Genomic DNA, 26,966 nt, shown 5'->3' with positions numbered 1-26,966 from the left:
GTCAAAGCCAACCTCTACTTGGCACCTGAAGGCCCTATGCCATGCTCCCTTCCAACCACCAACCCAACTCCCACAGCAGCTTCTGTCCATAGCTCATAGGCCTGCTGCAGACATGTCCCCTCATCCCTCTGCCCACCCAAATGCCACCCCAAACCCGACCCCCAGTTCAGGGCCCTGTCCAGAGCCTTCCCTGCTGTTGGCATCAAAACACATACCACATTTGATCCTGTCTGTGCTTTTAACCTGTGGTATCTCCTGTGCCTGACACTGGGCAAGGAACAGAGGTGTTTAATGAATAGCAAGTAGACAGGCAAGGCAGAAATGAAACTTAAAAAACCCAGCCTACTTCTGCAACCTCCAGTTGTTCCCCACCATCCCTGAGCTCAGTTCTCACTCCCTGTGGTTTCCCACTCTGTGCTGGTCCCTACGACTAGGGCGCCCTTTAAGGCTAACACTGATCTGGCAATCTTCTCTCCTCTCCCAGGATGTCTGTTGCCCTACATGTCACATGACAGGGGTTCCCACCTACTTGTAACCTAGTAGACAAGTCAATGGCTTTGGAGTCAGAAGGGTCAAAGTTGGAACCCTGGTTCCTTCCTATTCTGTGACTGCAGGCAGTCTATCCACCCCGCCCCAGGTTTCAGTTTCTTCATTTGTAAAGTAGGGGTCCATCACCTATGCCCACGAGGTAGTTCTGAGGGACATGCATGCAGATAAAGAACTTAGCAGAGTACCTAACACAGGACAGGCCTAAGTTGCAGTGTTCCCTCTCGTGGCTGTGGTGTTCTCAAATCTGTTCAGACTCTTGGGTGCTAGTGGACAGTGTCCCTGCAGCACACTTAGCACCCTGATTTTCAAACTAATCTGACCTCAGGGTTCCAAGGGCAAGGGAAGGGGATGTCTCAGAAACTGAATGAGAGGCCTTAGGACTTTAACCTCTCTGGGCTTTTTAATTTTTTTTACATAACGGGGTTTCAAGATCTCCAATGACAAAAGGGTCTTGGGGCTAAAACAAAGTTGGAGAGTACCTGGTTGTGTCTGTGTGCGTGTGTGTCACTGAGTTTTGAACAGCCTCACATGTTAGGCAAGTGCTCTACCACAGAGCACATCCAGCCCTTAAAAGTACCTGGCTGTGAAACTAGATGGGCCTTCAGTGAATCTGGCTGGAGATAAGGGGGACTCATGGCAGAAAAGGGACACAGCTTGGGAGGTGGGGATAGGATTGTAGTTCAAGGCTAGCCTGGGAAAAAGTTAGCAAGACCCTATCTCAAAAACAAGTCAAGGAACTGGACCCTGGTGGCTCGCACCTATAATCCCAGCCTCTCAGGAGGGAGAGATCAGGAGGATCATGGTTTGAAGCCAGCCTGGGGAAATAGTTTGGGAGACACTATCTCGAAAAAACCACCACAAAAAAGAGCTGGTGGAGTGGCTCAAGGTGTAGGCCCTGAGCTCAAACCCCAGTACCGCAAAACAAAAACAGAAACAAAAAACAAAACAAAACAAAAACAAATCAGGCACAGTGGAATATACCTGTAATCTCAGCTACTCAGAAGGCAGAGTAGGTAGATTGCAGTCTGAGGTCAATGGGCAAAAGTGTAAGACCCTATCAGAACACCAAAAAACAAAATAGCAAAAAAGGCTGGGAGTGTGGTTCAGGTAGTAGAGCTCTTACCCAGCAAGTTCAATCCTCTGTACCACCAGAGAAAAAAAAAGAAAGGTGAGAATGAGTGTGCTCAGAGACCAAGCTGGCTAGTGGGGCAAGGATAAAGACTAGCTTTACGGTCAGAACAGGTGATGGAGGCTGCAGAGGGAGGGGCCCAGACCAGATATGGAGAAAAAGAAGGAACTTCCTGACTCTAATGCTTGTTTAGGGCCAGCCACTTCTCTCATCTGACTCACAGCCCAGGGCTTGAACCTTCCAGGCGGTCAAGGGCAGGCAGGAGATGGGACAGTGAGGGGAGAATATGTTCTTCAGGTACAGAATCCCTGATCACAGGGTCCAGAGGCTCTGGGCCAAGCACCAGGAAGCTGTGCATGCCGGCAGCCCGAGCCCCTTGATAGTCACAGTGGTAATTGTCCCCAATATGGGCTGTCACTGTCGGCTCCATATTAGCAAGCCGTAAGGACTCCTGGAAAATGCGAGGGTCTGGCTTGGGGCAGCCAGCAGCTTCTGAAGTCAACACAAAGTCAAAGTGTTCCCGCAGGCCAAGACCCACCAGGATATTCTCTAGCCGTCGATCAAAGTTGGAGACCACTGCCAGCCTCAGACCCCGCTTGCGGCACCCCCTCAGGGTGGTCTCAGCCCCCTCCAACACCTGCCAGGAGCAGGGGCTGCTGAAGTCTTTATACAGCTGCTCAGCGATGGAGGCCACAGCCTGCACATCTGGGACACCTGCCAGGTGGAACGTCTTCAGGACCACATCCAGCCACCACTGGTGGGAGGTGAGGCCGTGGCTCAGGCCATAGTTGGGGAAGCTGTGGCTCTGAGCCCTGTATGCCTGTCTGAAGGCTTGTCCCAGGGCTGTGGCCTCCACCTGCAGCCCATGGGCTCGGGCCTTAGTGGCATATTCCTCCCCCACAGGGTAGCGGAGCTGGAGCAGTGTGTCCTTCACATCCCATGTCAGCAGACGCAACTGAAGTCGGTGTGCCATGGAGGAGGCCATGGGCCTGAGGTCTCTAGGGAGATACGGAGCTGAACAAGACCACCTTCCACAGCCCAAATCTCCTCTTTCCAGGCTGCGTGGGTCAGACTTGGGGGTTGACACGAGGCACTTTGGAAATGTCTTGACTACACAGGATCCTGGAATGAGAAACAGCAGGTGAGGTAGAAGCTAAGGCCTGGATGTCAGAGAGGCTGGATCCAAATTCCGGCACTGCCAACTGTGTGACCCAAGGAAAGTCACTGTATGAAATTCCTAAGAGGAAAATGACGACAACCCCACAAGATCTTTGTTTAAATGGCAATCATTCATTCATTCCAAAACATATTTCTGAGCAACTTAATAAGCTCAATGCTGGAAAACAAGACAGGTTTCCAGCCCTCATGGCTTTTATAGGCATTAAAGAATAGGGGAAGCCAGGACCAGTGCTCACGCCTTTAATCCTAGCTACACAAGAGGCAGAGATCAGGAGGATCGCAGTTTGAAGCCAGCCCAAGGCAAAGTTTGTGAGACCCTGTTTTGAAAATACCCAACACAAAACAGGGCTGGTGGAGTGGCTCAAGCAGCGGAACGCTTGGTGGGGCCCTGAGTTCAAACCTTAGTACCATAGAAAAAAAATTAGGGGATAGATATTAGGCAAAAAACTACACAATTAAGCATAATGAAATAAGTATGCATCATGGGGATATAAATCCAGGGATCCAATCTAGTCTTTGAACTCAGGTGAAGTTTTGGTGGCGATCTGAAGAATGATTATGAAGGAAGCGGAAGTGGTTAACTGTTTCTGGCAGTAAAAATACCAAGAGTAAATAGTGAGAAAAGAGGGGGAAAAAGTATTAAAAAAAAAAAAAAAAACCCCAAGTGCAAAGACCCTGGGGCAGGGAAAGAGTCTGCTGCTTTGGACAGAGTTGAGCTCAGGCATAGCCCTGTTGGTCAAAGTAAGGTCAAAATAAAAAGTAGTTATGATGAACGTTATTACTATTACCAGTATGTAAACAGAGAAGGGCCCTCGCAGACTATCTGACCAGCATCCTAGCGGTTCAGCAGGGAAGAGACTGAGTCAGAGAGGGGCAATTATGTATCTAAAATCACAGTGAGCTAGCAAACACGACCAGGACCAAACCTCAAAACTTCCAGACTCTGGTCAGGGCTCCCTTCCACTGCACCATGCTTAGATATACTTACATTAAAAAAAAAAAAAAAAATCAGGGCCGTCAGGTGCCTGCCTAGCAAGCAGAAAGCCCTGAGTTTAAATCCCAGTACCGCCCCAAACTAATAAATACATAATTAGAAAAATCGGACTCTGATGAACCAGTTACAGCGTTGGACAGAAGGACAGAGTGGCCTAACCCTCTCTGAGTCTCAGCTTCTCCATCCTTCCTGGAGGTAATAACACCTGCCTGGACGGGCCAGCGGCCACATGCAGCTTCCTTCCCCAGCCAGCGCTGACTCTAGACAAGGCTGTCCCTTTGAACCTGAGGGGCCGGAGTTCACCGTGCTGGGAATGAGTCTAGGGATGTGTGTGACAAGGAAACGACTTTAAGGCGGCCTGGAGCAGGGAGATTCATTCACCTGCTTGTGCAGGTGGGTAGATGGAGGCCCGGCGAGGGGTGAGAACGTGCCCCAAATTGCACTGCGCGTCACTGGCTCTACTCCCACCAGAGCAAAGGACGCTGGCTCCCGATCTTCCCGGTTTCTGGCAGCCAGGTTGGGGGCTCTGGCTGTGGGTCTGAATGGTTTCCCCTTCCACCGTCTTCCGGGGCTAAGCGGAGCAACGTCCTGGAAGCCCCGGGTGGCGCGATCTCTCCAGCTGACCGGGGGCGGTAGGGTCCCGGGCCGAGTCAGCTGCTGGGCCTGGCTCCAGGTATCCGCAGCCCAGCACCCACCTGGATTGCAGGGAAACAGGCCCAGCGGGCTCCTGGTTCCGGGTGGCCCCTCGTCCCCGCCCCGCCCCTCGTCCTCGTCCCCGCCCCGCCTCCTCCGCTCGCGCCGCGCCATCCCCGCGCCTCTTTCCGCCCTTGATTCCCGCCCCGCTGCACCCGGCCACACTCGCGTCTCTTCCGTTGCCCCGCCCCCGCGTCGGATCTCACGGTCACCGGGCATTCGCCCTCCCGCCCCACCCCCACCAGTCTCCGCACCTTGCCATCCGCTCCACTTGCCCCACCCCGCGCCCTTCGTCTGTCTGCCTGTGATCAGGACACCCCGGGAGGTACCCAGGCTAATTTGGAAGAGTACGGGGATTTGAGAACCATCCTGGCTTGTCCAGTGCTTGTCCAGCACTAAGGAGCTGCCCTCCTCTGAACCTGAGTCCCAGCTTCTCCACCCTTCCTGGAGGTAGTAACACCTGCCTGGCCCGCCAGCGCATGCCAGAATTACTGACCCAGTAAATAAGAAGCAGTTCTCTGTCCCAGTCCAGAGGCCGCATGAAGCTTCTTTTCCCACAGTGTTGACTCCAGACAAGGCTGTCCCCTTGAACCTGGGCAGCGAGGGGGTGGTGTTCAAGGGGACAGAGTTCACAGGGCGGGCATGCTATGGCTGGGAGAGGGAGGGCCATGGCTTGTGAATCTGGGAATGATCCTATGGAACTGTGACAAGGAAATGGACTTTAGGCGACTTGGAGCGGGGAGATGCATTTAGAGCCTCTCCTTGGGCAGGTGGATAGGTACAGAGTCCCCAATCCGTACTAGAAGGGAATTGCTTTCAGTTGGAGACTTGTCTCAGCTACGACAAATTGCAGAGGGTGGGCAGTCCTCTGCAGCAAACTAGCTGCTTTTTTTTTTTTTTTCTGTACTGTACCTTGAGCCACTCCACCAACCCTCTTTTTGTGATGGTTTTTTTTCCAGATAGGGTCTCTCTGAACTGTTTGCCAGGGCTGGTTTTGAACCTCAATCCTCCTGATCTCTGCCTCTTGACAAGCTAGGATTACAGGCGTGAGCCACTGGCGTTTGGCAAACTAGCTGCTTTTTAAAAAAATTTTTGAGAAAAAAATAAAAAGACTTCTCCCCGAAAAAGTAATGCATGTTCATTCCAAAAAAAAAAGAATACCAATATGTCCCAAGAAAAAGAAAAGGAAAGCTGTGCCCTAACCTTTCTTACTCACCAACTGCTTTGTGCCTGACCCTGACCTTCACGGAGGATGCAGATGTAGTGGGAAACCAGCGGCTTCCTGCCAGCGTGGAAGATGGGAGGGACAGGCAAAAATCAAATAAATAAGTGAGGTGATTCCAGAAAGTAAGTGCTGTGGAGGCAGAGGTGGGGAGAGGAGGAGAGGAAACAGGGGCTCCCCATCCCACCTCGAATTCTTCTTTCCTGCCCTCCACCCTATTAAAACCTCTTTCTGTATTCCATGGCTCCTCTGAGGACTTCATTCAGAATCAACGTACTCTTCCTTGGTTTGAGGCCCGGGAGGCAACAAAGTGCCCTGTCCCAGACAGGGACCTATGAGGGAGAACCTGCTTTTACTGGTTTTGTGTCACTAGCATAATTCTCAGAGTGGGGATGGGAAGGGTGACTGGGAGGTCAGAGGTCCACCTGCATTTCACAAAATCCAAGAATGCCTGAGGGCTTCACTTTTCAGAGCCTCCTACTAAAACTTAACCCTTTAGGATCTCTGTTCCTCATTTCTTTTCCTGAGCCTCAGCCCCCCCAATATACCAAATGGGTGGGGGAGGAAAACTAGACAAAATAACTTCCAACTAAAGTCCAGGCTAGTTTTAAGTTGGTTTCCAATACAATTAACTTTGCCCATGGGACCTATTTGTCCCTAAGGAAACAGTCTACATCAGAATCAGATGAGATCCCTTGGGAAAGCTCTTCGAGAATTACAAGATTTTTTTTTTTTTTTTTTTCCAGATGAGAAAATTGAGCCGCCTAGAGGTTAAGGGTTTTGCTCAGGGTCATATACAATTTCCGCCTAGGGCCATGGCACTGCTCACCTCCAGGAAGGGGCATTTCCATTCTGACTCTGTGTGTGTGTGTGTGTGTGTGTGTGTGTGTGTGTGTGTGTGTGTGTGTGTGTGTGTGTGTGTGTGTGTGTGTTCCATTCTGACTCTGTGTGTGTGTGTGTGTGTGTGTGTGTGTGTGTGTGTGTGTTATGTGGAGGGGACTGAACCCAAGGCCTTGGGCATGCTAGGCAAACATCCTGCAGCCCTATCCTTTTAATTGCATAGCTTTGTTTTTGAACTGTGTATAAGTGGAATAATATAGCATGCACTCAAATAAAAAATTAAAAAAAAATTACCTTGAGTTCAAACCCCAGTACCACCAAAAAGTAAGTAAATAAATAAAATAAAGATATACCATGCACTCTTTTACATCTTGCTTCTTTTGCTCAAAATTTTGTTGGTAAGATTCATCCATATTTCTATGTATAATTGTATTTCACTCATTCTATTCTTGTTCTTTTTTTGGGGGGTGTTGACTTTTTGGTGCTGGGATCAAACCCAGGGAATTTAGCATGCTAGACAAGCACTCTACCACTGAGCTCCATCCCCAGCCCTTCCTTGTTATTAAGAAAAAATTAAAACCACTGGGGATTAGTTCCACAGATACCAAATCTGGGATACTCAGTCCCTTTACAAAAAAATGAATGGACTGGAAGTGTAGCTCAAAAGGTAGAATGTCTGCTTTGTAAACTCAAAGCCCGGAGTTCAAACTCCAGTTCCACCAAAAAAAAAAGAAAAAAGAAAAAAACCCAACAGGTATTTACATATAACCTATACAAATCCTTCAGTATACTTTAAATCATCTCTAATTACTTACACTACTAAAAAATGCAGTGAAAATGCTATGTGAATTGTTTAGGGAATAATGATAAGAAAAAGTTTGTACATGTTCAATACAAAAACAACTTTTTTCCAGTATTTTTCTATCCCTGATTTGTTGAAAGAGGATTAGAGGACCAACCTTACAGTTCTGCAGCCTCAGTTTTTTGGGTTTTTTTTTTTTTTTTGCAGTACTAGGATTTGAACTAAGGGCCTACACCTTCAGCCACTCCACCAGCTCTTTTTTGTGATGGTTTTTTCCAAGATAGGGCTTCTGAAACTATTGTCTTGGACTGGTCTCCAACCGTGATCCTCCTGATCTCTGCCTCCTGAGTCACTAGGATTACAGGCATCAGCCACAGGCTTTGGGCCACTCCTACCTCTTTAAAATGACTTGCTGTAGTCTGTAAAGATTACAATTCTGATTTCACCTCAAGTGCATCCTCCTGAGTGACAGTACACTTTGTTGGGCTCCGCAACTTGTGACTTTTTTTTGGACAGGGTTTTGCTATGTCCTCTAGGCTGGCTGGAACTTTAGATCCTCCTGCCTCAGCCTCCCAAGTGCTGGGATTATAGGTGTGCACCAAAATGCCCAAATTTGCAACATTTTTAAACGTTCTTGAATCTGTTGTAAACTTGGGAAACACTACTAATAGCTTATCCTACTCTTTTCACAACAAAACCATTTATTCCTGTAATCAACTGGGCAGCAAATTTATGGGAATTTTTCTTGGCCCTCCTGTACCTTAGGACGAAGTTTCAAGGGCATCAACAAATCAAGACTTCCTGCTATGGTCACAGGAATTCTCTTTTGGTCTGTAAGTAGGCTGAATCTACGTGGAAACTGATTTTTTTCCTAATCATGCCCAAAAATAAGAACTATGATGTCTCAAATTTAACCACATAAACTAGACAATCAGATTGCTGGAAATGCAAAAAACCCTCAGCAACACACTGGATTATTCAAATTCAATCTCATGCAATTAACCAAATCTCGAGAATAAAGAATATTCTGCCTGCTTGGGGCTGACCAGGTCCCAACCAAGAGCGTCGCAGCCCCAGCAGAAGCAGCGCCCACAGCTCCCGGCGCCAGGTCCTCGGGACCCGAGCAAGGAACCAGGGCGACCGGGCGGCTGCCCCAGTCCCTCCTGGGGCGCAAGGAAAGAGGAGAGTGAGTCTCAGAACCACAGGGCCCCCAACACCGGAGGGACGCCCCGGGGGGCCACGGATCCGCCGGGAGCCTGGGCTGGTTTATTCTAATACCTGTAGTATTCCACTACCTGAATTCAACCATGTTTTACAAATTGGGTCTCCAGAATGGGGTTATTACACATATTAGAAATCGTGAGCTGGGTGTGAGGCCAGCCTGAGCTGCAAAGTGAAACCCTGTCCCCACCCAAAAAAAAAAAAAAAAGTTTCTATGAACATTCTTTTCCTGTGTTGATCCAAAATCCCTGGGCTCAAATGATCCTCCCAACCGTATGGTGATATTTCATTGGTTTTTGTTGTTTTGTTTTGTTTTTTGGTGCTGGGGGATTGAACCCAAGGCTGACCTGATCACACTCCTGTTACGAAAACCACTGTTTGTTTTTGGCTATTGAACTGGTTTTAGTCACGTGCAGCTAAGAGCACCCAAAACAATCCAGAGCTTGGTCTGCTAATTTATGGAATTAGCAGAGGCCACGTGGAACAAGGAGCAGGTCAGCCTTTCTCCTTCACTACTTGGAAAACTGGTGATTTTTGCTTTCAGTAATATGGCTGGTTAAATGGCAAGCTGAAGTATAAGCTGGCACATCTGAGAGGTAAGCCAGAAAATCAGATCTAAGAGAGGCCCTTGACGTTCATCACTCAGCTGAGATGCCCACAGCATAATAATGTGCCTTGCCAGGTTGGTCCAGAGATAAATAAAATACTAGGCAGGGCAGGCCACACAGGAGACTTGGGCTATGAAGGAACCAGATCCCATGGGATCACCTAGCTAAGCCTGCTCCCTATCCATTATTATCCTTGAAGACAAAACATTGTGGGCAGGAGCCACCAGGCTGGCACCTCAGGTGATAGGCCCTGACTCCAAGGGGTACCTCTTAGTAGACCATACCACCTAACAGCAAATGGGCCTGGGTTCAATATTGGAGCTAATTATCACATGACATTAGACCAGTAACTTCACCATAGCTTATTGGGAGGTCCTTTGGCAGAGTGGTTAAGGGTAGAGGTCTTGGACTTGGGACTATATGGATTCAAATCCCAGCTGTTTGTGTGTGTGTATATGTGTTTGGCACAGCTGAGCTGGTGGAGTGGATCAAGTGGTAGAGTGTCTGCCTAGAAAGCATGAAGCACTAAATTTTTTGTGTAGCTGAGGCTTGAAGCCAGTTCTGCCACAAAGTAACTGAGTGGCTTTGAGTGAGTGATATAAGCTCCTTAGCTATATCATCCCAAGTTCAATTTGGTATTCTTTCTTTATCCTAAACCTGCTGCTGTTCCAGGCATCCCTGCCTTAGTAAATTGGCCCATTAACCACCCAGAAGTTCAAGCTCATGCTTCACATCTAATTTACTTCCTAAACCCACTCCCTTCTTTCTTCCTACTGTCACCTCTCTAGTCCAGACTATCCCAATTTCTCACCTACACCTTGTCACAGTACTATCAAAATGGCTTGATAAAAATGCCAACTAGATTGTCACTTCCCTGCTAACATATTTCAAATATCTTTCCTTAATCTCAGAATAGTCTGAGATCAGACTGAGACTAAAGTGGCCTCTGAGCCCCTGTATGGTCTTGGTTTCTCTCTCCACCATCTTCAGGCTACCTTTTCCTGTCTTTTCTGGTGCCCCAGCCTCCTAGCCTTATATTCCTCCAGCTCCTTCTATCCCTCAGGGCCATTGCACAACTGTTCTCCCTTTTGTTTGGAATGTTCTTGCCCAATCATGTCTTAGCTTGGTCCCTCTTCTGAACATTAGTCCTTCAGGGAAGCGTTTTTCTGATCCTTCAAAGCAGGTCAGGTGTCAATGGTACATGTCTGCCTTCTGGTTCTGAGAGAATTCATCCCCAGTCCACTTGAGGTTCGACATGTGGTCCTTGCATTCTTAAGACTGTACCTAAGGGCCCCATCTCTCATCTTTCTGTGCATACAACAGAGCCGGATACTCTACTTGTTTGGCAATAATGGGTCTGGGATGGCCCAGGAAGACCCTCCCTTCCACACTAATCATTTTAACCAGAAGAGCCCAGGAGCTAAGAGACAGGAAGCTTAGAAACTAAGACAGCTCAAGTTGCTGGTCTGGTCTACCACTGGCCCAGCAAGGTTTGTCTTTTTTTAGTGATTTGGACCCTTGGTCCAGGCTCAGGCTCCCTGGGAAGGTGAAGCTTTGAGATTCCTCAAACCTGGATTCCAGTGGGCCACTTCTAGAAGGCTGATAACAGATGAGATCAGGTCTTAAGGTAAATTGCCACAGCTCTGACAAAAGCCAACAAGAATTGGAAGGGACTGATCTGACTGAAGAAGCTGAAAGGAATTTATAATTCTAAATTAATTCTACACTTAAAAATGGATTGTATAGCTTTAGGATCTAAATTGAAGTTCCTTTGGTCTTAGTGTGAAGATTCTGTCCCTTTGCAGATGGGTAGGTAGACTTGCAAACTGGCTCTGCCCAGCAGGGTCTTAACTTGCATTAGGGGGCAAACAAGATTGTCATTTGTCTCAGAAGAATGAACTGAAATCAGCCATGTATTTGCTAGATCCAGAGATCCATTAAGATATCCTTGCTTCCTCTTGTCCCTTTACTCTCCTCTGGGATTTAAAGCATCTGCAAAATCTGATTTTTGTCTCCAGAATATTTCTGCAGGGCCAGAGGTACAGCTCACTGGTAGAGTGTGTGGTTAATATGTACAAGGAATTAGGTTTGATCCCCAGCAACAGAAAATAAAACAAAAACCACAAAACTTCTCTACCACTTGAATCATGACCCTAGCCCTCTGGCTTGTATTTTGTTTTTAAGATAGGGTTCTACTATCTTTACCCCAACTGGCCTTGAACTTGAGATGATCCTGCCTCTCCTTACAGAGTAGCTGTCGTCTTGTGGTTCTTGTGATTTCCACTCTTTGTAAAATTCTTTCCTTGACCCTCTCTGATCTCAACTTTGGGAGGGCTTCCCAACAACACTCAAGAGGACCCCTCCTGCCAGGAATGGTGGTACACACTTGTGATCCCAGCATTTGGGAGGTAGAGACAGGAGGCTCTCAAGTTCAAGGCCACCCTGGATTATATAGATCCTGTCTCAAAAAACCAATAGTTAGGGATGTTCCCCAGTAATATAGGACTTGCCTAGCATGTGCAAGGCCCTGGGTGTGATCTCCAGCACCACTAATAAAAAAAAAGAAAAAGAAAAGAAAAAAAAGACCCCGCCCTGTGATTATCTCATACCTTTCCTTCTTTCAAAGCATTATCACAATTTCTGTTTTATTATCTGTTCCCTTATCTGTCTCCCAGCTTCTCTTTGCATAAATTCCACTAAGAGACAAGCTGAAGCTTGCCTACTGTGTTCACAGAACCCAACACTGCTCCTGGGCTCAGAGCAGAGGTTCTCAAGAACTATCTTGTGAATAAAAAGCCTTTTTGGATGGTGGCATCTCCAGCAGTCAGGAACTCTCTCTTTGCTTCAGGATTTTGATCCTCATTAATGAGTAAGTCTTCTCTGGGTCTACGGCTCCAAGTGGAACAGATCTCAGGCAGCCTGGCGACTACTGGCCTATGTGAGAAATACCTTTCCTTGGAACTGAAGCACAGCTTAACTCTAAACCAGGATGTTAAGCAAGGCCTTACTCCTTCACCCAGCTCTGCTGCCAGAGGCCCCAGACTTTCAGAGCTTCCCAGGATACAAGAGACCAATGCTCCAAGCCCCTCTCCCAGGCCTCAAGCCTGTGTCCAGGACTCTTGGTTGCTGCCAAGCTGAAGCCACACCTGAGGAGAGACCTAGGGGTGGAGAGGCAAGCCTCAGGGCTGAGCCTAGGCAGGATGGAAAAGCCTGGAGAGGCTGTGAGGATACAGCTGCTAGTGCTAAGATTTTAGCATGCTGGCAGAAACCACCCAGGGTTCTGAGGCTCTGCCAGCATGTGAGCAGGAAGAGGGCAAAGGGCACAGTTCAAACAGCAGCATTTACTTTGGTTTTTCACTTTTCCAAGGCCCTTGGAGCTTTCTCAAGGTCTAGTTCTCAGGTGCTGCTCTCTTTGCATCACTCCTCCTTTAGCCACTGCAACAGCTGAGGCGTGTAATAAGTGATGATGATGTCAGCACCTGTGTGGGGAGAGAAGCAGAAAGTAGGGGAGGGGTGTGGCATCAACTCTGAACACACCCGGGAGGCAAGGGCCAGCACCATGAAGCAGCGCAGCAGGTGAAGTCACAGTCTGACACTGAGCCTGGCTTCAGTTCCTCCAGACCCGTGGTAAAACATTTTCTCTTTCTAGGCCTCAGTATGCCAATGCATGAAATGCACAGTGTGGAGGGGGGCGATAGGTAACTGCAAATTCTCTTCCTACACTGGTATAGGGAAAATCAAAACCCTACCAAATAACCCTGGGGCAGGGGAAAGGGCAGGCTGAGCCTAGAACCCCCTGTGTCCCCACAGGTATCAGTTATATTACATTGTCAAACCTGCTTCCTGTTTCTATGGCCCTTTCCGGTGAGTGGGACAGGCAGGGGCCTGCTGTTAATCCCTAGCCCATCAGTTCAAGGCTGCTACAGTCTATCCTGAAAACCAGTATGGTGTGCAATACTAACAAAACCTGCTTCCATTTACAGAGAAATGAACATGTGATGATTACACATGGTGTCTCACTGAGACCTCAGCACAACCATGCACTGGGTATCTCAGTCCTGGTTTATAGACAGGGACACTGAGGTTGACAGAGTGGCCTGTCTGAATTCTCACAACCAAAATGCAATGGAAGGCCTTGTTTTTCTCACTGCTGGATTTCCTGTTCTGCCTTCAAACTGTATCTGTTTAGATACCAGTAATTCTGGGCAAAGTGCCCATCAGTCCTTGTGCCACAGGTCACAAACCCTGCCCCTGCCTGCTTACCTGCTCTGCGAAAGGCAGTCATGGCCTCCAGTACAGCAGCCTTGAGATCAAAGGCCCCGGCCCGGGATCCATGCCACAGCATAGCAAACTCTCCAGACACATGGTACACAGCAAGGGGGAGTGAAGGGTGCTGCAGAGAAGCAGTGATGGGCACGTGGATTAAAGTGGAGGGTGGATGTGCTCTGGGAGGGTTCCTTCCTTCTTGCCTAGTCTGCGACCATCTTGGGTCCCATTCTAGATCACTGCTGCTGGTAGCCCAGACCATTTTACAACTGTTCAACCATTGCTGTCCAAAGGCTGTGAGCCCTGCCTTGGAGGCCTGGATGGTATCCTGTTCAGGGGCAAACTGCTTCCAGCTGGGAGAATCCAAAGCCCCTCCCTTTAAGGTCCCAGGCCTATAGATAAACCCTCCCAGCCCTCTGAGCCCCCTGTTCTGCTCCATGCTAACCTTGTCCTTCACCTCCCGCACGATGTCCAGGTAGGGCATTCCTGGCTTTACCATGAGCATGTCGGCTCCTTCCCGTACATCTCGGTCCTAAGGGTGCAGGAAAAGTGTGAGAAGTCCTGGCCAGGGGATGGGTCAGGGTGGGAGTGGGTGGGGCTTAAGCCCTAGTCACTCACCACTGCACGGAGGGCTAGGCCCCGGGCTCCAGGGGGCAGCTGGTAACAGCGGCGGTCTCCAAACGCTGGGCTTGACTGAGCTGCATCCCTGAAAAGCAGAGTCACCAGGGTGAGTTTCAGGTTTGGACTAAGGGACCAGGAATTTAACAGCAGATCCTAGTCTACCCCCACTCACCGGAAAGGTCCATAGAAACAGGAAGCAAATTTGGCACTATAGCTCATCACTGATACCTGTGGAGAGACAGTGGGGTCTAGGCTCAGTCATTCTCCTGATGTCCCGGGTGATATGGCAGAGAGAGAGGACGTCAGCTAGGAAACAAGAGTGTCTATACTACAGGTGTAATCCAGCACTAGGCCTTCATCTTCCCCATCTGAGGATCCGAGGTTTGGGACGGAGCTCAGAGGCCTCATCCAGTGCTGTTCTTGGTTCTACAACTCTTTGCACAAATGGGGGCAGGGCTGATACAAGCTCTGTCCTCCCCTCCCCAGACTCCTCCCTATATTCCCCCTTGTACCCTGTTGCCAAGTCCATGTGCCAACAGGGCCTCCTTGATGGCCTCCACGCGTCCATCCATCATGTCCGACGGGGCCACTACCTGACATCCTGAGGGACAGAGGGTGGCCTTCAGAACTCTGGGACCCTCTTACACACTCTGCCACTTCCCTGTCCCGGAGGTATTCATTCCTGCTCGGGGCTTACTCACCTGCCTTGGCATAGGCCAGTGCCACCTCTGCCAGTCGCTGGCGACTCTCCTCAGCTCGGAGTGTTCCATTCTCACTCAGTAGCCCTGTGGGATAAGGTGGCTGGGTTTGGAGAAGAACCTTGGGCCCTGATCTGTGCCCACCTTGGGGAGAGCTGGGTAGTGGGTATGGGTGGTAGTAGGGCTGGTGGGGGTGGCAGGGAGGGAGCTCACCACAGTGACCGTGGGAGGTGTAGGGGCACAGGCAGACATCACAGGCCACTAGGAGGCTAGGGAAAGTCTTCCTCAACAGACGGATTGCCTCAATAGCTGGGGACTCCTCAGAATCAGCTGCAGAGCCCCGCTCATCCTAGGGGCAGGGGAAGGAAGGATTAAGCAGTGACTGTGCATCTTGTGGAGCCTTTGGAAGGGCATGGTGGCTATCCTGGGCAGAGTGAAACCCTGGTCCTCTCCTTTCATCATCATCATCACAGTCTCCAAATGAGGAATCACAGAGGACTGTCCCCCTCTGGAGAAAAGCCAGTAGAGGCCCGGAGGTAGGACTTAATTTACCCAGTCAGGGTGTCACAGCCCTGCTTAGCTTCCTGATCCTACCCAGGTATTAGATTAAAGGCAGGGACTATGCCCGTTCACTTGTGGCCCCAGGACCAGCACAAGGCAGAAGTGAGGACAAGGTCAGTGTGGAATGTTAGCCCACACCCTCGCCCAGCATCCCTTTTTAATCCTTCCTCTGATTCTTCACCTTGGGAACTCTGCTGGGGACGCCAAAGACCAGAACGCAGCGCAGGCCCTCTTCTACTAGGGGCCTCAGCATCTCTTCAAGCCGGTTCACACCATACCTAGGGGTTCAGGGGCAGAGAGAGGAAAGTGCTGAAGAGGGCAGGCCCCTCTGGCCACTCTGTGCACATGGCACAGGAAGACTGAGCTCTACAGCTCAGGGCAGGGAGGAAAGCACCCATCGAACAGGTGAGAAAACCAAGCCCCAAGCAGCAGAGCTATGGCATTAGCTGTGGCGGGCTTATCCAAGGTTCTCTTACTGAACCCCACCTTCAGCTCAGCTCCCCTCTGCAATGGTCTGTGATGGGGTGATGTTACTACCCCAAAGTAACACTTCCACCTCCACCACTGGGTGAGCACTTTAGTCCCCAGGAGACCCTTCTCACTACTAAGCTGCACTTTGCTTCTCTAGATCCTCTACCTCCTGGGTCTGCCTCTGCCCCCTGGCACCTCCACCTGTGAAATCGCTCCCTCCACCAACCCCTTGCCCTTCTCCCATGCCTCTTACCTGGCCACTCCTGGAAGGCTGGCGATGGGCTGTACATCATCGGGAACATCCCTGCAAGAGTGGGGGGTGGGCTATGGATTGGGGGCTGTGGGAAGGGCCAGTGGTGGTGGGGTAACTGGGAGGGATGGCTGGGAAGCTGGGAAGGAATGTGAGAGGGGTGACGGAGGATAGGGGGTGGGATCCAGTGTCTGGTTCCCCTGCCTGGCCAAGCCCAGGGCCTGAAATAATAATAGGAACAACAAGAATAACAGTGACAATAACAGCAGCTGTACTAAAAGAACAGTAATCATAAGAAGGAGTCAAGTGGTTAAGAACTTGGACTCTGAAACCAGAGATCCTTGCTTCCTATCCGAGGTGTTTTCTGTCTAGGTGACCATGGCCAAGTTGTAACATCAATCTGAGCCTCAGGCCCTCCTTCATCTTGATCCTGGGTGGATTAACTCATTTATTCAACAAAAATTTACTGAGCACTTATTATGTGCCAAGTACTATTCTAGATACTAATGATTTAAAAAAGTGAACAAAACAGATAAAAATTCCTGCCCTCATGAGTCATATTTTTGGGGATAACATCTATTCCTTCCTCATACAAATGCTGTCAGGACTGAATGAAATAACATATACAGGTACTTAGCATAGGCTCTGGTACACAGTAAGTACTCAATAAATGCTGTCTAGTATAGTGTCATTCCTAAAACTGCCATCCTTAGCCTGTAGCCCACTTCCAACATCTGTGTTTCTAGCTGACGGACCACTTTGTGTTTTTGTTTTTGTTTTTTATTAAATGGTGACACTGGGGTTTGAACTCAGGACCTTGCACTTGTCAGGCAAGTGCTCTTCTAATTGAGCCACACCCCCAGCCCACTTTAAACCTCCCCTCAGCAATACTGATGCTTGCTCTAGTCACACACCTCCTCCCATCCCAGGCAGATGAGAGGCCTGGCACATTCCTGGAGACTCACGTGACAAAGATGGGGTAGATGAAGTTGGAAGCACTGAGGGTAGTGGTGGCCGCCTGCCAGGTCCGAAGCAGTGGGTGGAAGTAGCCGCTGTGCAGAACAGACTGGGGCTGCATAGTGTGGGCTGGAAGGGCACAGAGCAGTCGGCAAGTTGCACCAGAAGCTCCTGGGGTGTTTGGGGCAGGCTCAGCCCTGTGTTGGGGGTGGGCAACAGGAGGCACATGAGACATGGTTCTTGTGCTGAGATGCTCACATGTGCAAGATGGCTCTTACAGATTCCAGCCTCCCCTCTTTCCATCCCAGTGCTGTTCACAGTGCTGTTCACCAATCCTGCCTGTCCACCTCAAGGTAAGGAAAGAAATGAAAGGAAGCTTTTAGAAGCTTCAGAGCAATTTGAATCTAATGACAGGACATTCGGGTTGATAGTTTAGTTTATAAAATAATTTTCTAGTACCCTGTATTTATTCTATTTTATCTAACAATTGATGGGTTGAAAGTAAAGACAGAAACAGAACTGATCTTTTCCTATGTATACTTTGAGAAGCACTGGTCCAGCCAACATTTAAACTTTGTTTATTCCATGTAACATCCCTATGCTCACAGCAGAAATTTTAGAAAAGCACAAATAAGCATAAAGGAAAATCTCCCAAAATTCTACTTTTAGCTAGAGCTAAAATTCCATAGTACATGGACTTCTTACAAACACACGCTAAGATGACAAAAATACATGTATAACTGACAGAAGGATAGACATATCCTCACCCTCCCCTCATAGAGTGGCCACTAAAGCTCTTTGGGACCAGGGAACCTTCTTGCTTTATGGTGGCACCTTGTCCCGTTTCCCTAGAAGGCCTGAGCCACTTCCACAACCTCCCACATTTAAAGTTACCGGCTCCTCCTCTCGTTCCAGCTGAGGATTCCTTCTTACCCTCTTGGCAGTCTCTCTTATATAATAGCTCTTTGTTGTCCCAGCTTATCTCAAGCCAGAAGACAGAGTTTCCACAAAGCAGGGTCCAGTGTGAGTTCATTTTTGCCTCCCCCTACTGCTCTTTGCCCACACATGGACTCTGGCACACAGTAAATATTTAATTACGTGAAGCACAAAGCAATATGCCTTATATGCCAAGTAAGTGGTAGAAGTAAGAGAGAAAGAAGCAGGGCATCTTGTTTATTTCTTGAGTACCTACTGCATGCCAGGTTACACTGGCACTTTCACAGGTGACTTCTCTCAAGTTCACATGCCAGTCCTGGGAGTGGAGGAACCCAGCATGCAAGTCCTAGTTCCTGTGTGAGTTAGGAGGGCAGGCCAGGTTTGAGTTCCATTCTGCAGGATGTGTGCGTTCAGTCTGGCAGGGGAAGGGGACAGCACTCCCTCAGGGAAGGAAGAGAGGAGACAGAGGATGGCCGTGGGGTGTCCTGAGGAAACGAGCAGGCAATAAGAGGTGCAAGTGGAAGGAGGGGCAAGAGGACCAGACTGAGGTCAGGGAAGAGTTCTGAGTGGGGCAGTAGCCTGGTCAAGCCTGGTTTTAGGAAGATAAATCTTATGGCTGAGAAGAGCCGACCAGACAGAGGAGCATAGAGGCTGTGGGGAGCCGGGGAGCAGAGAAGGAAGGCCCATCTTGAAGCAGCCAACAAGCAGTCCCTTAGGGCAGATGTTCTGAATCAGCCTGACCTGGACAGCAGCAAGAGTCAGAGATAGGGCAGGAAGAGGGCGGTGGGAAACCAGAGTGGGAGAAGAGGCGGAGAGCTCCATTTTAGATATTTCCTTTTGGAGATGCCTGGGGGAACACCCAGTAGCCAAGTAGAGGAGAAAAAAGGAGCTGCAGAAAGTGGGGTTGATAGAACAAAGACCAACTGCTCCTTGTACAAATGGGGGCTCAAGACACAGAGTAGGCAGGGACTTACCCAAAGTCACACAGCAAGTTACAGGACAAAACAGGACTAGAACCCTGGGGATCCTTCAGTGTGCTGGTGCAGCCTTTCTGCCCTGTCTCTTTGGCCCCTTTAGCTATCCTGAACCAGTTCAGGGGCTTCTCTTATCCCATCTTCCTCCTTGGTGGGGTTGGTGTTATCAAGAGCTACACAAGGACTTACCCTGTCACCACACCCCTGGGTGGGCCAGACTCATCATTTGACACAGGGGCAGGCCAGGCCTCCCCAAAGAAGTCTCAAGCCCCAAATGAGAAACACTCAACAAAAAGAAAAAGAATCATTCAGCAGATATGAGGTCCTGTCTATTTTGTGCAAGATTGTGCTCTCACATCTGCCAGGAAACTGGGAGAGGTGGGCAAGCGAAGGCTGGAGGAGGAGGCCTCACTAGAGCAGTTCCATTGTGAGCTGGTTTTTTACTGAGGTAGAGGGAAGCAGAGAGATAATAGATTGAGAAACAAGTATCAGTGCTGAAAGAAAAAATTGAAAATCACTGGTTCTATTTAATCCCTTACATTTTTAATGTGGAAAATGGGTCACACAGTGAGTGAGGTATAGAGCTAGGAACTGACCCTGAGGCTTCTGGCTTCCAGTCCTGTATATTATATGACCTAAACCACACAGAGTCACACTGTTACTATAGGTGCTTAGTAAATATCTGCAGGGTAGGACAATGCCCAGTGGCTTCTGTTTGCAGAGCCACATCCAAGCTAGGGCTTTGCTTTGTGAAAGTCCCCTCAAAATTTAGGAAGGCACTTCTCCCAAACTAAGGGAGCTTGCAAACCTCAACTTAAATCCTATGTCACCACCTTTACTGGAGCAAGCCCCCATGAGGTTCCGTGTGTGTGCTCACCCACGCTAGAGTGTGGTAAGCAGTCTAGGGCAGCTCAGAAAGAGCTGTATTTCAGAGTCAAATGGTCTTAGGTCTGGTCTGGTTTCTGCTCTAGAACTTTGCCCACAGTCAGTGGCCTTCCAGGGCCTTCATTTCATAATCTGTGAAATGGGCTAATTATTAGAGAAGTGAGAACATACATGTCTGACACCAAATAGCTGAACAATAAACATGTGGCTGATTTTATTATTATTATTGGGAGCTGGAACCAAATCGCCTGGCACAGAGCTGTGCCTCCTGCGCCACACCTGTAAGGGAGGACATTTGTTCAAACCCTTGGGCCACAGGTGTTCCAAGAAACCTGAGATGAGGTCCCTGCCCTCCAGCAGGTTACGTGATAGACGATAAGTAAAATAACCACTGCACAGATGCCAGAGTAGAGGAGTGGACCAGGTGCTGTGGGAAGAACCTGTGTCTCTGGGAGTCAAGGGCAGCTTCGTGGAAGAAGGGATACTGAAGCACTGTTTTCCAGAATGATTGTGACAGTCATTTGCTTCCTTACTAGACAACATTCCCAACCTGGGAGTAACTTACCTTGGTTCTGAGAGCTGCTCTCAGGAGTAGCTGAGATCTTTCTCAGGCAGGGCCTGAGACCCAGCTGTCCTCTACAGAGGATCCCAGAGGCTGTGCTCTTGGCACAGAGGGTAGGGAGCTACTGCCAGTTCTGGCACACTCTGGTTGGGGAGGAGGCAGTCAGGAGGGCCAGCTAGGTAGAAGGGTCAGGGCTGGGAAAGCCAAAGCCCCAGAAAGGCTAGGGATGGCAGCTGTTAAGCAGTTCTGAAAAGGGACAGACTGGTGGCCTATTTGCATTTTCTGAGGTGCAGCTGCTAGATAAAGGGATTAAAGGTAGAATGAAAGGAGACCCCAGCCTGGCCCTAGGATTTTGAAAACCTAATCACCCTAGGTCTTAACCTTTGGCTGCCCATTTCCAGACTCTCAGAATATATTGCCTAGGAGGCTTCTTAAAGCCAGCCTCCTGACTACATCACTCAAACAATGGTGAGACTGGGCTCAGAAAAGGGGAGACATTGACAGGGGGATCATGAAGATTAGCTGTAGATTCAGGTATCCAGTAGCCCGGTTCTCAATTTTCATCAAGACCCACTACTTGATACTGTACTGTGGATGTCAAATTTTCTTCCCAGCAGAGCTGGGCTTACGGAGAGCTCCAGATGAAGGGAGCTGGGGGGAGCAAAGGAGTAGAACGGTGACTGTGGACCTGGTAAGAGAGTGGTTAAGTTTGTGGGCTTTGGAGTCTGATAAATGCGGGGACAAATTCTGTTTCCAGCTGTGTGGCCTCAGTTTTCTCACCTGGTAAATGTGGACTTGAACCGACCTCAGTGGGTTGTTGTAAGGACTGAGTGGGCCATTGCACGCCGGCGCTTAGCACAGCGGCTCTTACTGTTTCCACCTCCCTCCTCCAGCCCGCTAGACACCTCGGGCTGTGCAATGATGGAGACTGCCCCGGACGTCTCCAGTGAGGAGACTCGGAGTCCCCAACCTTGGCTGTTGCAGGACCATCTCTCCAAGCAGGGGCCCAAGGGGACTCGGTCTCTAGCTGCAGCGCCAGCGATTCGGGAGCACAGCACAATTTGAGGATGCGGGACTGACGGTGCAGCAGCCCCCGCCTCGCTCTGGAACCGCCCTCAAGCCCGCCATCTCCCGGAGCCCGCTCACCTGCCTCCCTACGATCTCCAAGCCGCTGCTCCTGCCACCGCTGTCTCCAGCTCGTCTCTCCAGCCCACGTGGGGGCGGGGCGGCTCACCCGGAAGCAGCTCCCCCAAAGCCCGCCCCCACCAGCATGAAGGCCACGCCCCCGCGGGCCTCGCCAGGCGGCAAGTCGGCTCTTGCACGCCCCGCCCACGCAGGTTGACTGACCAATCGAGTGTGCTAGGGGCTGGAGAGCCCGCCCCCGCCCCTCCTCCCCCACCACCCCCGCCCATTTTCTCCCACCCCCGCCCCTCCGCCCCCACCCCCCGCCCCGGGCCCGACGTGGGCGCGGTAAGGGACGGTGAGTGTGAGCCGGCCCATGAGGCAAGTACCACTCGGTGAATACCCCAGGGGTGGAAGAACAATTCAATATCAAGGACATTAAAACACCACCATAATGCCAAACATAATTGCTAAGTCCATTTTCGCGGACTGAGCACTTCAGAAGTTGTTGAGTTCAGCACCAGACCGCCTTCCCATTTTAGGGAAAATTTAATCCAGCGTGATTAATTACTCAGCATCTACTCTGTGCCAAGGTTGGGAGATGTGATTTGAAACGACAGGGACATTAAAAAAAAAACCAAAAGCCCTCCATGTCTGATAGGGGTATCAGACTTGTCTGTGATAGGCACGTTGAGATGTAACCAAAGATCTGTAGGGGTTTGGAGCAGAGTATGTGTAGGGGCAGGAGGTTTCGGATGAGGTTATGAGGCCAGAAAAGAATGAGAAGCACGTTGGTGGTTGCCAGGGCCTGGGTGGAAAGAAGTATGGGGGAATGACTGCTTAATGGTACAAGGTGATGAAAATGTTTTGAAGGTACAGAGAGTGGTTGTGTAACATTGTGAATGAAAATCCACCTAGTTGTTCCTTTAAAAACGGTCAATTTGGGCTGGTAGAGCATCTGCCAAGCAAGCACGACACCAAGTTCAAACCCCAGTGCCGCCAAAAAAAAAAAAAAGTAAAAACGGTTAATTTTTATGTTCTGTGAATTTCACCTTAATTTTTAAAAGTTCACTAAATGCAGTGTGATATTCTGCATTGGATGCTATAAGAAACAAAGGACGTTAGTAGAAAAACTGGTGAAATACCAGAATAGACTGGAATTTAAGTTTTGGTTAGTTTTGAGAAATGTACCACGGTTATGTAAGATGTTAACATGAGGGGAAGTTGGGTGAAGGGTATGAGAACTCTCTGTACTCTTTGTAACTTTTCTGTAAATCTAAAGTTGTTCCAAGATTTAAAAAAAAAAAAGTTTATTGAAACAACAAAACAAGCAAGGCCAAAGGGCCACTGAGACATGATCTCAGTGTTCATAAATTAGTGGTAAGATTTTAAGTCACTTCTAAAGAGCCTAACTTCCCACTGGTAAAAATAGGGGGCTAGGCTGCAAGAGTAGTTTTGAATGGATTAGGATAGGAACTCTCCTACCTCCCAGATAAAGATTACAGTATCTGGGCAGGAAGGGCTATGCTAAAAAAGGCACAAGAAACGTGCTAGTAAAGTCTAGCGGAATGTAGCTACCTACAGGAATGAGGTGTAGCTGGGAAAAACTGTCCTCACTGATTCTATAATCAGTCTTCACTCTCAGAAAACATGTTTTTCTTTGGAAATTAAAGTTTGGTAAGGAACAGGGCAGGATGAATTAAACCCATTTGAGAGAACTTATTTGCATTTTTATTTTTTAAGCAGTACTGGGGTTTGAACTTGGCCTCTTGCTTGCTAGGCAGGCACTCTTAAGCCATACTCCCAGCTGGGATCTGTTTTTGACTGGAGCACAAATAGCCTTATGTTGAATAGTAGATGAGAATATTCTACTCTAAGGGGGGGCAAGCCCTCCTTACATGGGCTTATTATGTATGGGTATGATTTCCAAGGAGGCAGGGAGGGACTGTAGTATAGCAGTGTTCCAGGAAGATCCACTTGGCAATTACACAGGGGAAGTAGAGATGAGGCAGGAAACTGAGCTGAAAGGAAGTCACAGGAGTCCAGATGGGACTTGAGGGCTTAGCCTTGAGTGCAGCTTGTGGGAATTAGGAATGTTCCTGCTGTGGAGAAGGAAAAAGCAACTAGATCAAGTGACCACTGGGGCTTATCTTTGTGAAATCTTTTTTAAGATTTTTATTTTTGAGACAGGGTCTTACTAGGTAGGCCAGGCTGGCCTTGGACCTTTGATGATCCTCCTGCCTTAGCTTCCTGAGTGCTGGGATTACAAGCATGTACCATCATGCCTAACATGATCTTATCTATAAATGTGACTTATGATTTAAGTGTATGTGGATTGAAAATACCGAATTGTGATGAGATAACAGAGATAAACTAGTTAATTAAAGCATTTAGAACAGTGCCATATATAGGACAGGCTCAATAAATGAATTGGGTGAGAATCTAGGGTGCTGGTAAGAGCCACTAAAGGTACTTGCGGTGGTTAAGGGTGACGCCCTTGCCTGTGAATGTGCAGCACCTGCTGGTCATTCCAACTGATGTAGGACTCAATGTTTATAAAAGTCTGGCCCAGTCCATACCCCAAATACTGTATGGGGCACGATCAGAGGGTCCTCTCCAAAAGCACACTCTTATGAGTCATCACTTTAAACAAGAAATGTTCTTTATTTGTACAAAGCATTAAAATTTTCTCAACAGTCTTCAGTTGTTTGTCAACAAAACATTTCACTGTATTCACTTAACAAGTTAACAGTGTTCAACCCCAAGCACTCAGATGAGACAAGAAAGTGCTTGGAGTACTGAAGGGAAGAGGAAAAGGCTACAAAGGGCCAACACAGATGCTTTAGAAGCAATTAAAGGGATGGTTGGAGATTAGATTCCTGAGCACCATCAGCTTTCCCTTAAGGTTTAGAGGAATTTCACAAAGCCATTTTTAAAAGACATGAGACTAAGGAATCAGAGGAACCTACACTTTGGGATATTAAGCAAGTAATCAAAATTCCTAGAGTTGCAGATAGAGACAGAAGGTGGGAATGAGAAGCAGAAAATAGGGAGAAGTATAGAGGGGAAAAGTTAAGCCTAGTGGAAATAAACTCTGGAACTTGTCACAAATAAGAGTTTGAAAAGGCAGAGCCACAATCTAGGAGATGGATTACAAGAAGAGAAAGCCTGGATTTTACACCTTCCAGGAGGTGATAATGAATCCTAAAGCTGTACAGTGGCAGGCAGTGAGGTACATCTAAGACTAAGTCATCTGTTTTGTAAGACAGTGTCACTCTTGCTTGACCAGTTTCAATCCAAACCGCTTATGCAAGAGCATCTGTACATAGAGCACAGTCACCTCTGCAGGTTGAGTATCTGCAGGCAATAAAGGAGGGCTGTGAGCCAAAGAGTCTAGAGAAAACAAAACTTAATGCGACTGTCAAGTGAAGAGGTGACAGATTTCATTATTCTCTCAGAGCGTTTTAGTAGTTTCCTAGAGCTAAACCATTGCGACCATTTTGCGTGTGTGCTGCTGAAAATAAACCTAGGGCCCTGCACATGTTGTTAGGCAAGTGCTCTATCTGTGAGCTATATCCCCAGCCCTTTGACCATTCTTAATAAGTTACTATTGCCAAATACTGTGCAATCGAACATAGGCCAACCATGATCAAAGCCTCAATTTTTTCTGAGTCTTCACTGCCTCTGTGGTGTGGAACACAGCAGGCAGCACGGAGTTATTATTACTTTTTTGGAGGGTCAGGGAGACTGGGGATCAAAAATTACCTAAACATACATCTAAGTAAACAAGATATCAAATGGGCCAATTTAATTAGCCATTCAGAATCCCCCTTACTAAAAAGTCATAACCTTCAGCAAAATAGGATTCTGCTACTCAGATGCTCTGAGTCTGGGAAGAGCTAATTTTGATAATTCTATCCAGTTTTTATTTTGATCTTAGGTATCTGAGCCTAAGACCGCTCTACCCAGCAGGGAAAAGCTTCGCATAAACCTATGAGATATTTCAGGGTGGTACCATGAATAAATATGGTGCCAGTCTGCCCACTCTATTCAGTTGTCTACTTCCTCTTCTTCATTCTGTTCTTCTTCTTCCAGCCTTTCCTCATCTTCATCATTGTCCTCGTCCCTGTTCTTGTCTTGCTCTTCTGAATCTGTTTTTTTGTCTTTGTCCTTCTTCTTTTGCTCCGAAGCTTCCTTCTTGCCTTTCTGCTCCCGCCTATATGCTGTAATGAAAGGAGGGGGTTAGGAGGCAGAGCTGGAAGAGTGAAGCAGACACTGCAGCAGTTAACTCCATTAGAAAAGCTGAGGCATAAAAGGAAAACTAACCTGCTCAACATCACGAATAGATCAGAGATGGTACCAACTAAACTGGTCTAAGTCAAAACCAGTACTGGTTCAATGGTTCACTAACCATTGAAAAGCCTTATGGCTGGGTGATCAGGGCACACAGGATGAACATCTTTCTATGTGGCTTAGGAAACAGAAGGGTGGATACCTTCTAGAGCTTCTTTGAGCGGGACAATGAACCTCTGGAACTCCATCTCTTCCATGGCTGAGAGCACATCACTGGCATTGAGTGTCTTGCGCTTCCCCTTCATAGCGAAGTTGTTGGCACTGAAAATGAAAGAGAAAGACCGTCAGAGGCTGGCAGGCTCCTTCTTGCCGCGTGTGCAGCGGAGGGGAAGAGGAGCGCCCCGAGGTGGGTGGAGAAGCCCAGGGTCGTCTTCGATACATGGTTCTGGTGTGACACGGGCAAGTCCTCCCCACCCCTTCCCTGCACAACGCGCTAAGGCAAAGCTTTGGCGGCTGAATTTGCCTCAGAGCTTGTAGGAACTGGAGCAGGAACTAACTGTTGGGGGGTCTGAGGAGTCCAGGCCAGGAACTGGATCCGGGGTCTGCCTGCGCCTCCCTTCCGCCTGGCCCCAGCTGAGCTCTGGGCGGCTCTGCGACGCTCACCAGGACGTGGCGTACAGCACGAAGACGCTGGCGGCGCGAGAGATGGCGCTCCGGGCCTCCTTAGAGATGTTGACACCGTCCGGGAGCTGCGAGGAGAGCCGTGGTGAACACAAATGTCCGCTAGGGACCTGCTTCCCTCCAGCCCGCTCGTCCTCCCCCGGACCATCCGCTGGCCTGAGCCGCTCACCGCCTCCTTGATGATCCTGGTGATGACGGCGTTGGGCAGATTTAGGTCCTCGGGTCTCTCCGCCATTGCCACTGCTGGGACCCGATCGTCCTCCGCCTCAGGCCTCCAACTTAGGCAGCTACCGCGTCCGGACTTCCCGCGTCGCTATGGTCTGACCCTCCCAGGCTCCCGTCCAGCCCCACGTTGCCCACCGTATCCCACAATGCCCTGTACGACATACCCTCCTTCCTCCCCAGCCCCGCCTCCGCCTCAAGTCTCCGGTGCCTCCTAACTTTCCATATTG

At 48.9% G+C, this 26,966-nt stretch overlaps 3 protein-coding genes across 8 annotated transcripts; all 3 read right to left on the bottom strand.

Moving 5' to 3' along the window:
• Positions 1 to 930: 930 nt before the first annotated feature.
• Hdhd3 (haloacid dehalogenase like hydrolase domain containing 3) lies at positions 931 to 12,415 on the bottom strand. Of its 5 annotated transcripts, XM_074051227.1 has the most exons (4): positions 5,761 to 5,829; positions 5,041 to 5,245; positions 4,233 to 4,546; positions 931 to 2,800 (listed from the first exon to the last, which is right to left on the bottom strand). In XM_074051227.1, exon 4 carries the CDS (start codon positions 2,661 to 2,663, stop codon positions 1,896 to 1,898), a length of 768 nt encoding a protein of 255 aa, XP_073907328.1. In that variant the 5' UTR covers positions 2,664 to 2,800; positions 4,233 to 4,546; positions 5,041 to 5,245; positions 5,761 to 5,829; the 3' UTR covers positions 931 to 1,895. The 5 variants fall into 5 exon arrangements, with proteins under 5 accessions (XP_073907328.1, XP_073907325.1, XP_073907327.1 ...); XM_074051224.1 differs by lacking the exon at positions 4,233 to 4,546 and having other exon boundaries at positions 5,041 to 5,136; positions 5,761 to 6,028; XM_074051226.1 differs by lacking the exon at positions 5,761 to 5,829 and having other exon boundaries at positions 5,041 to 5,513.
• Positions 12,416 to 12,558: 143 nt separating this feature from the next.
• Alad (aminolevulinate dehydratase) lies at positions 12,559 to 21,713 on the bottom strand. Of its 2 annotated transcripts, none has more exons than XM_020160315.2 (12): positions 21,565 to 21,713; positions 17,070 to 17,258; positions 16,108 to 16,158; positions 15,565 to 15,661; positions 15,036 to 15,171; positions 14,826 to 14,909; positions 14,637 to 14,725; positions 14,297 to 14,352; positions 14,122 to 14,209; positions 13,949 to 14,035; positions 13,501 to 13,630; positions 12,559 to 12,716 (listed from the first exon to the last, which is right to left on the bottom strand). In XM_020160315.2, exons 2-12 carry the CDS (start codon positions 17,180 to 17,182, stop codon positions 12,655 to 12,657), a joined length of 993 nt encoding a protein of 330 aa, XP_020015904.1. In that variant the 5' UTR covers positions 17,183 to 17,258; positions 21,565 to 21,713; the 3' UTR covers positions 12,559 to 12,654. The 2 variants fall into 2 exon arrangements, with proteins under 2 accessions (XP_020015904.1, XP_073907330.1); XM_074051229.1 differs by lacking the exon at positions 21,565 to 21,713 and adding an exon at positions 17,956 to 17,980.
• Positions 21,714 to 24,184: 2,471 nt separating this feature from the next.
• Pole3 (DNA polymerase epsilon 3, accessory subunit) lies at positions 24,185 to 26,820 on the bottom strand. The gene is made up of 4 exons (XM_020160314.2): positions 26,684 to 26,820; positions 26,497 to 26,582; positions 26,036 to 26,154; positions 24,185 to 25,763 (listed from the first exon to the last, which is right to left on the bottom strand). The coding sequence occupies exons 1-4, from the start codon at positions 26,747 to 26,749 to the stop codon at positions 25,591 to 25,593; spliced, it is 444 nt and encodes a 147-aa protein (XP_020015903.1). The 5' UTR covers positions 26,750 to 26,820; the 3' UTR covers positions 24,185 to 25,590.
• Between the last annotated feature and the right edge of the window lie 146 nt (positions 26,821 to 26,966).

This window comes from Castor canadensis, chromosome 13, assembly GCF_047511655.1.
Source record: "Castor canadensis chromosome 13, mCasCan1.hap1v2, whole genome shotgun sequence".
Classification (NCBI taxonomy): domain Eukaryota; kingdom Metazoa; phylum Chordata; class Mammalia; order Rodentia; family Castoridae; genus Castor; species Castor canadensis.
This window is presented reverse-complemented; position numbering and strand designations above follow the sequence as displayed.

Excerpts from the sequence above, each read along its gene's own strand:
- Hdhd3 (XM_074051224.1), bottom strand. The coding sequence starts at position 6,028 with ATGAAGTCCTCAGAGGAGCCATGGAATACAGAAAGAGGTTTTAATAGG. Across the intron at positions 5,137-5,760 it reads GGTCAGGCACAAAGCAGTTG|GTTCAAGGGGACAGCCTTGT; the intron begins GTGAGTAAGAAA and ends CTCGCTGCCCAG. Across the intron at positions 2,801-5,040 it reads AACTGCTTCTTATTTACTGG|GATCCTGTGTAGTCAAGACA; the intron begins GTCAGTAATTCT and ends TTCTCATTCCAG.
- Alad (XM_020160315.2), bottom strand. The coding sequence starts at position 17,182 with ATGCAGCCCCAGTCTGTTCTGCACAGCGGCTACTTCCACCCACTGCTT. Across the intron at positions 15,172-15,564 it reads TCCCCAGCAGAGTTCCCAAG|GATGAGCGGGGCTCTGCAGC; the intron begins GTGAAGAATCAG and ends CCCTGCCCCTAG. Across the intron at positions 14,210-14,296 it reads TGTTTCTATGGACCTTTCCG|GGATGCAGCTCAGTCAAGCC; the intron begins GTGAGTGGGGGT and ends TCTGCTTTTCAG.
- Pole3 (XM_020160314.2), bottom strand. The coding sequence starts at position 26,749 with ATGGCGGAGAGACCCGAGGACCTAAATCTGCCCAACGCCGTCATCACC. Across the intron at positions 26,583-26,683 it reads CCAGGATCATCAAGGAGGCG|CTCCCGGACGGTGTCAACAT; the intron begins GTGAGCGGCTCA and ends CTCTCCTCGCAG. Across the intron at positions 26,155-26,496 it reads GTGCTGTACGCCACGTCCTG|TGCCAACAACTTCGCTATGA; the intron begins GTGAGCGTCGCA and ends TTTCATTTTCAG.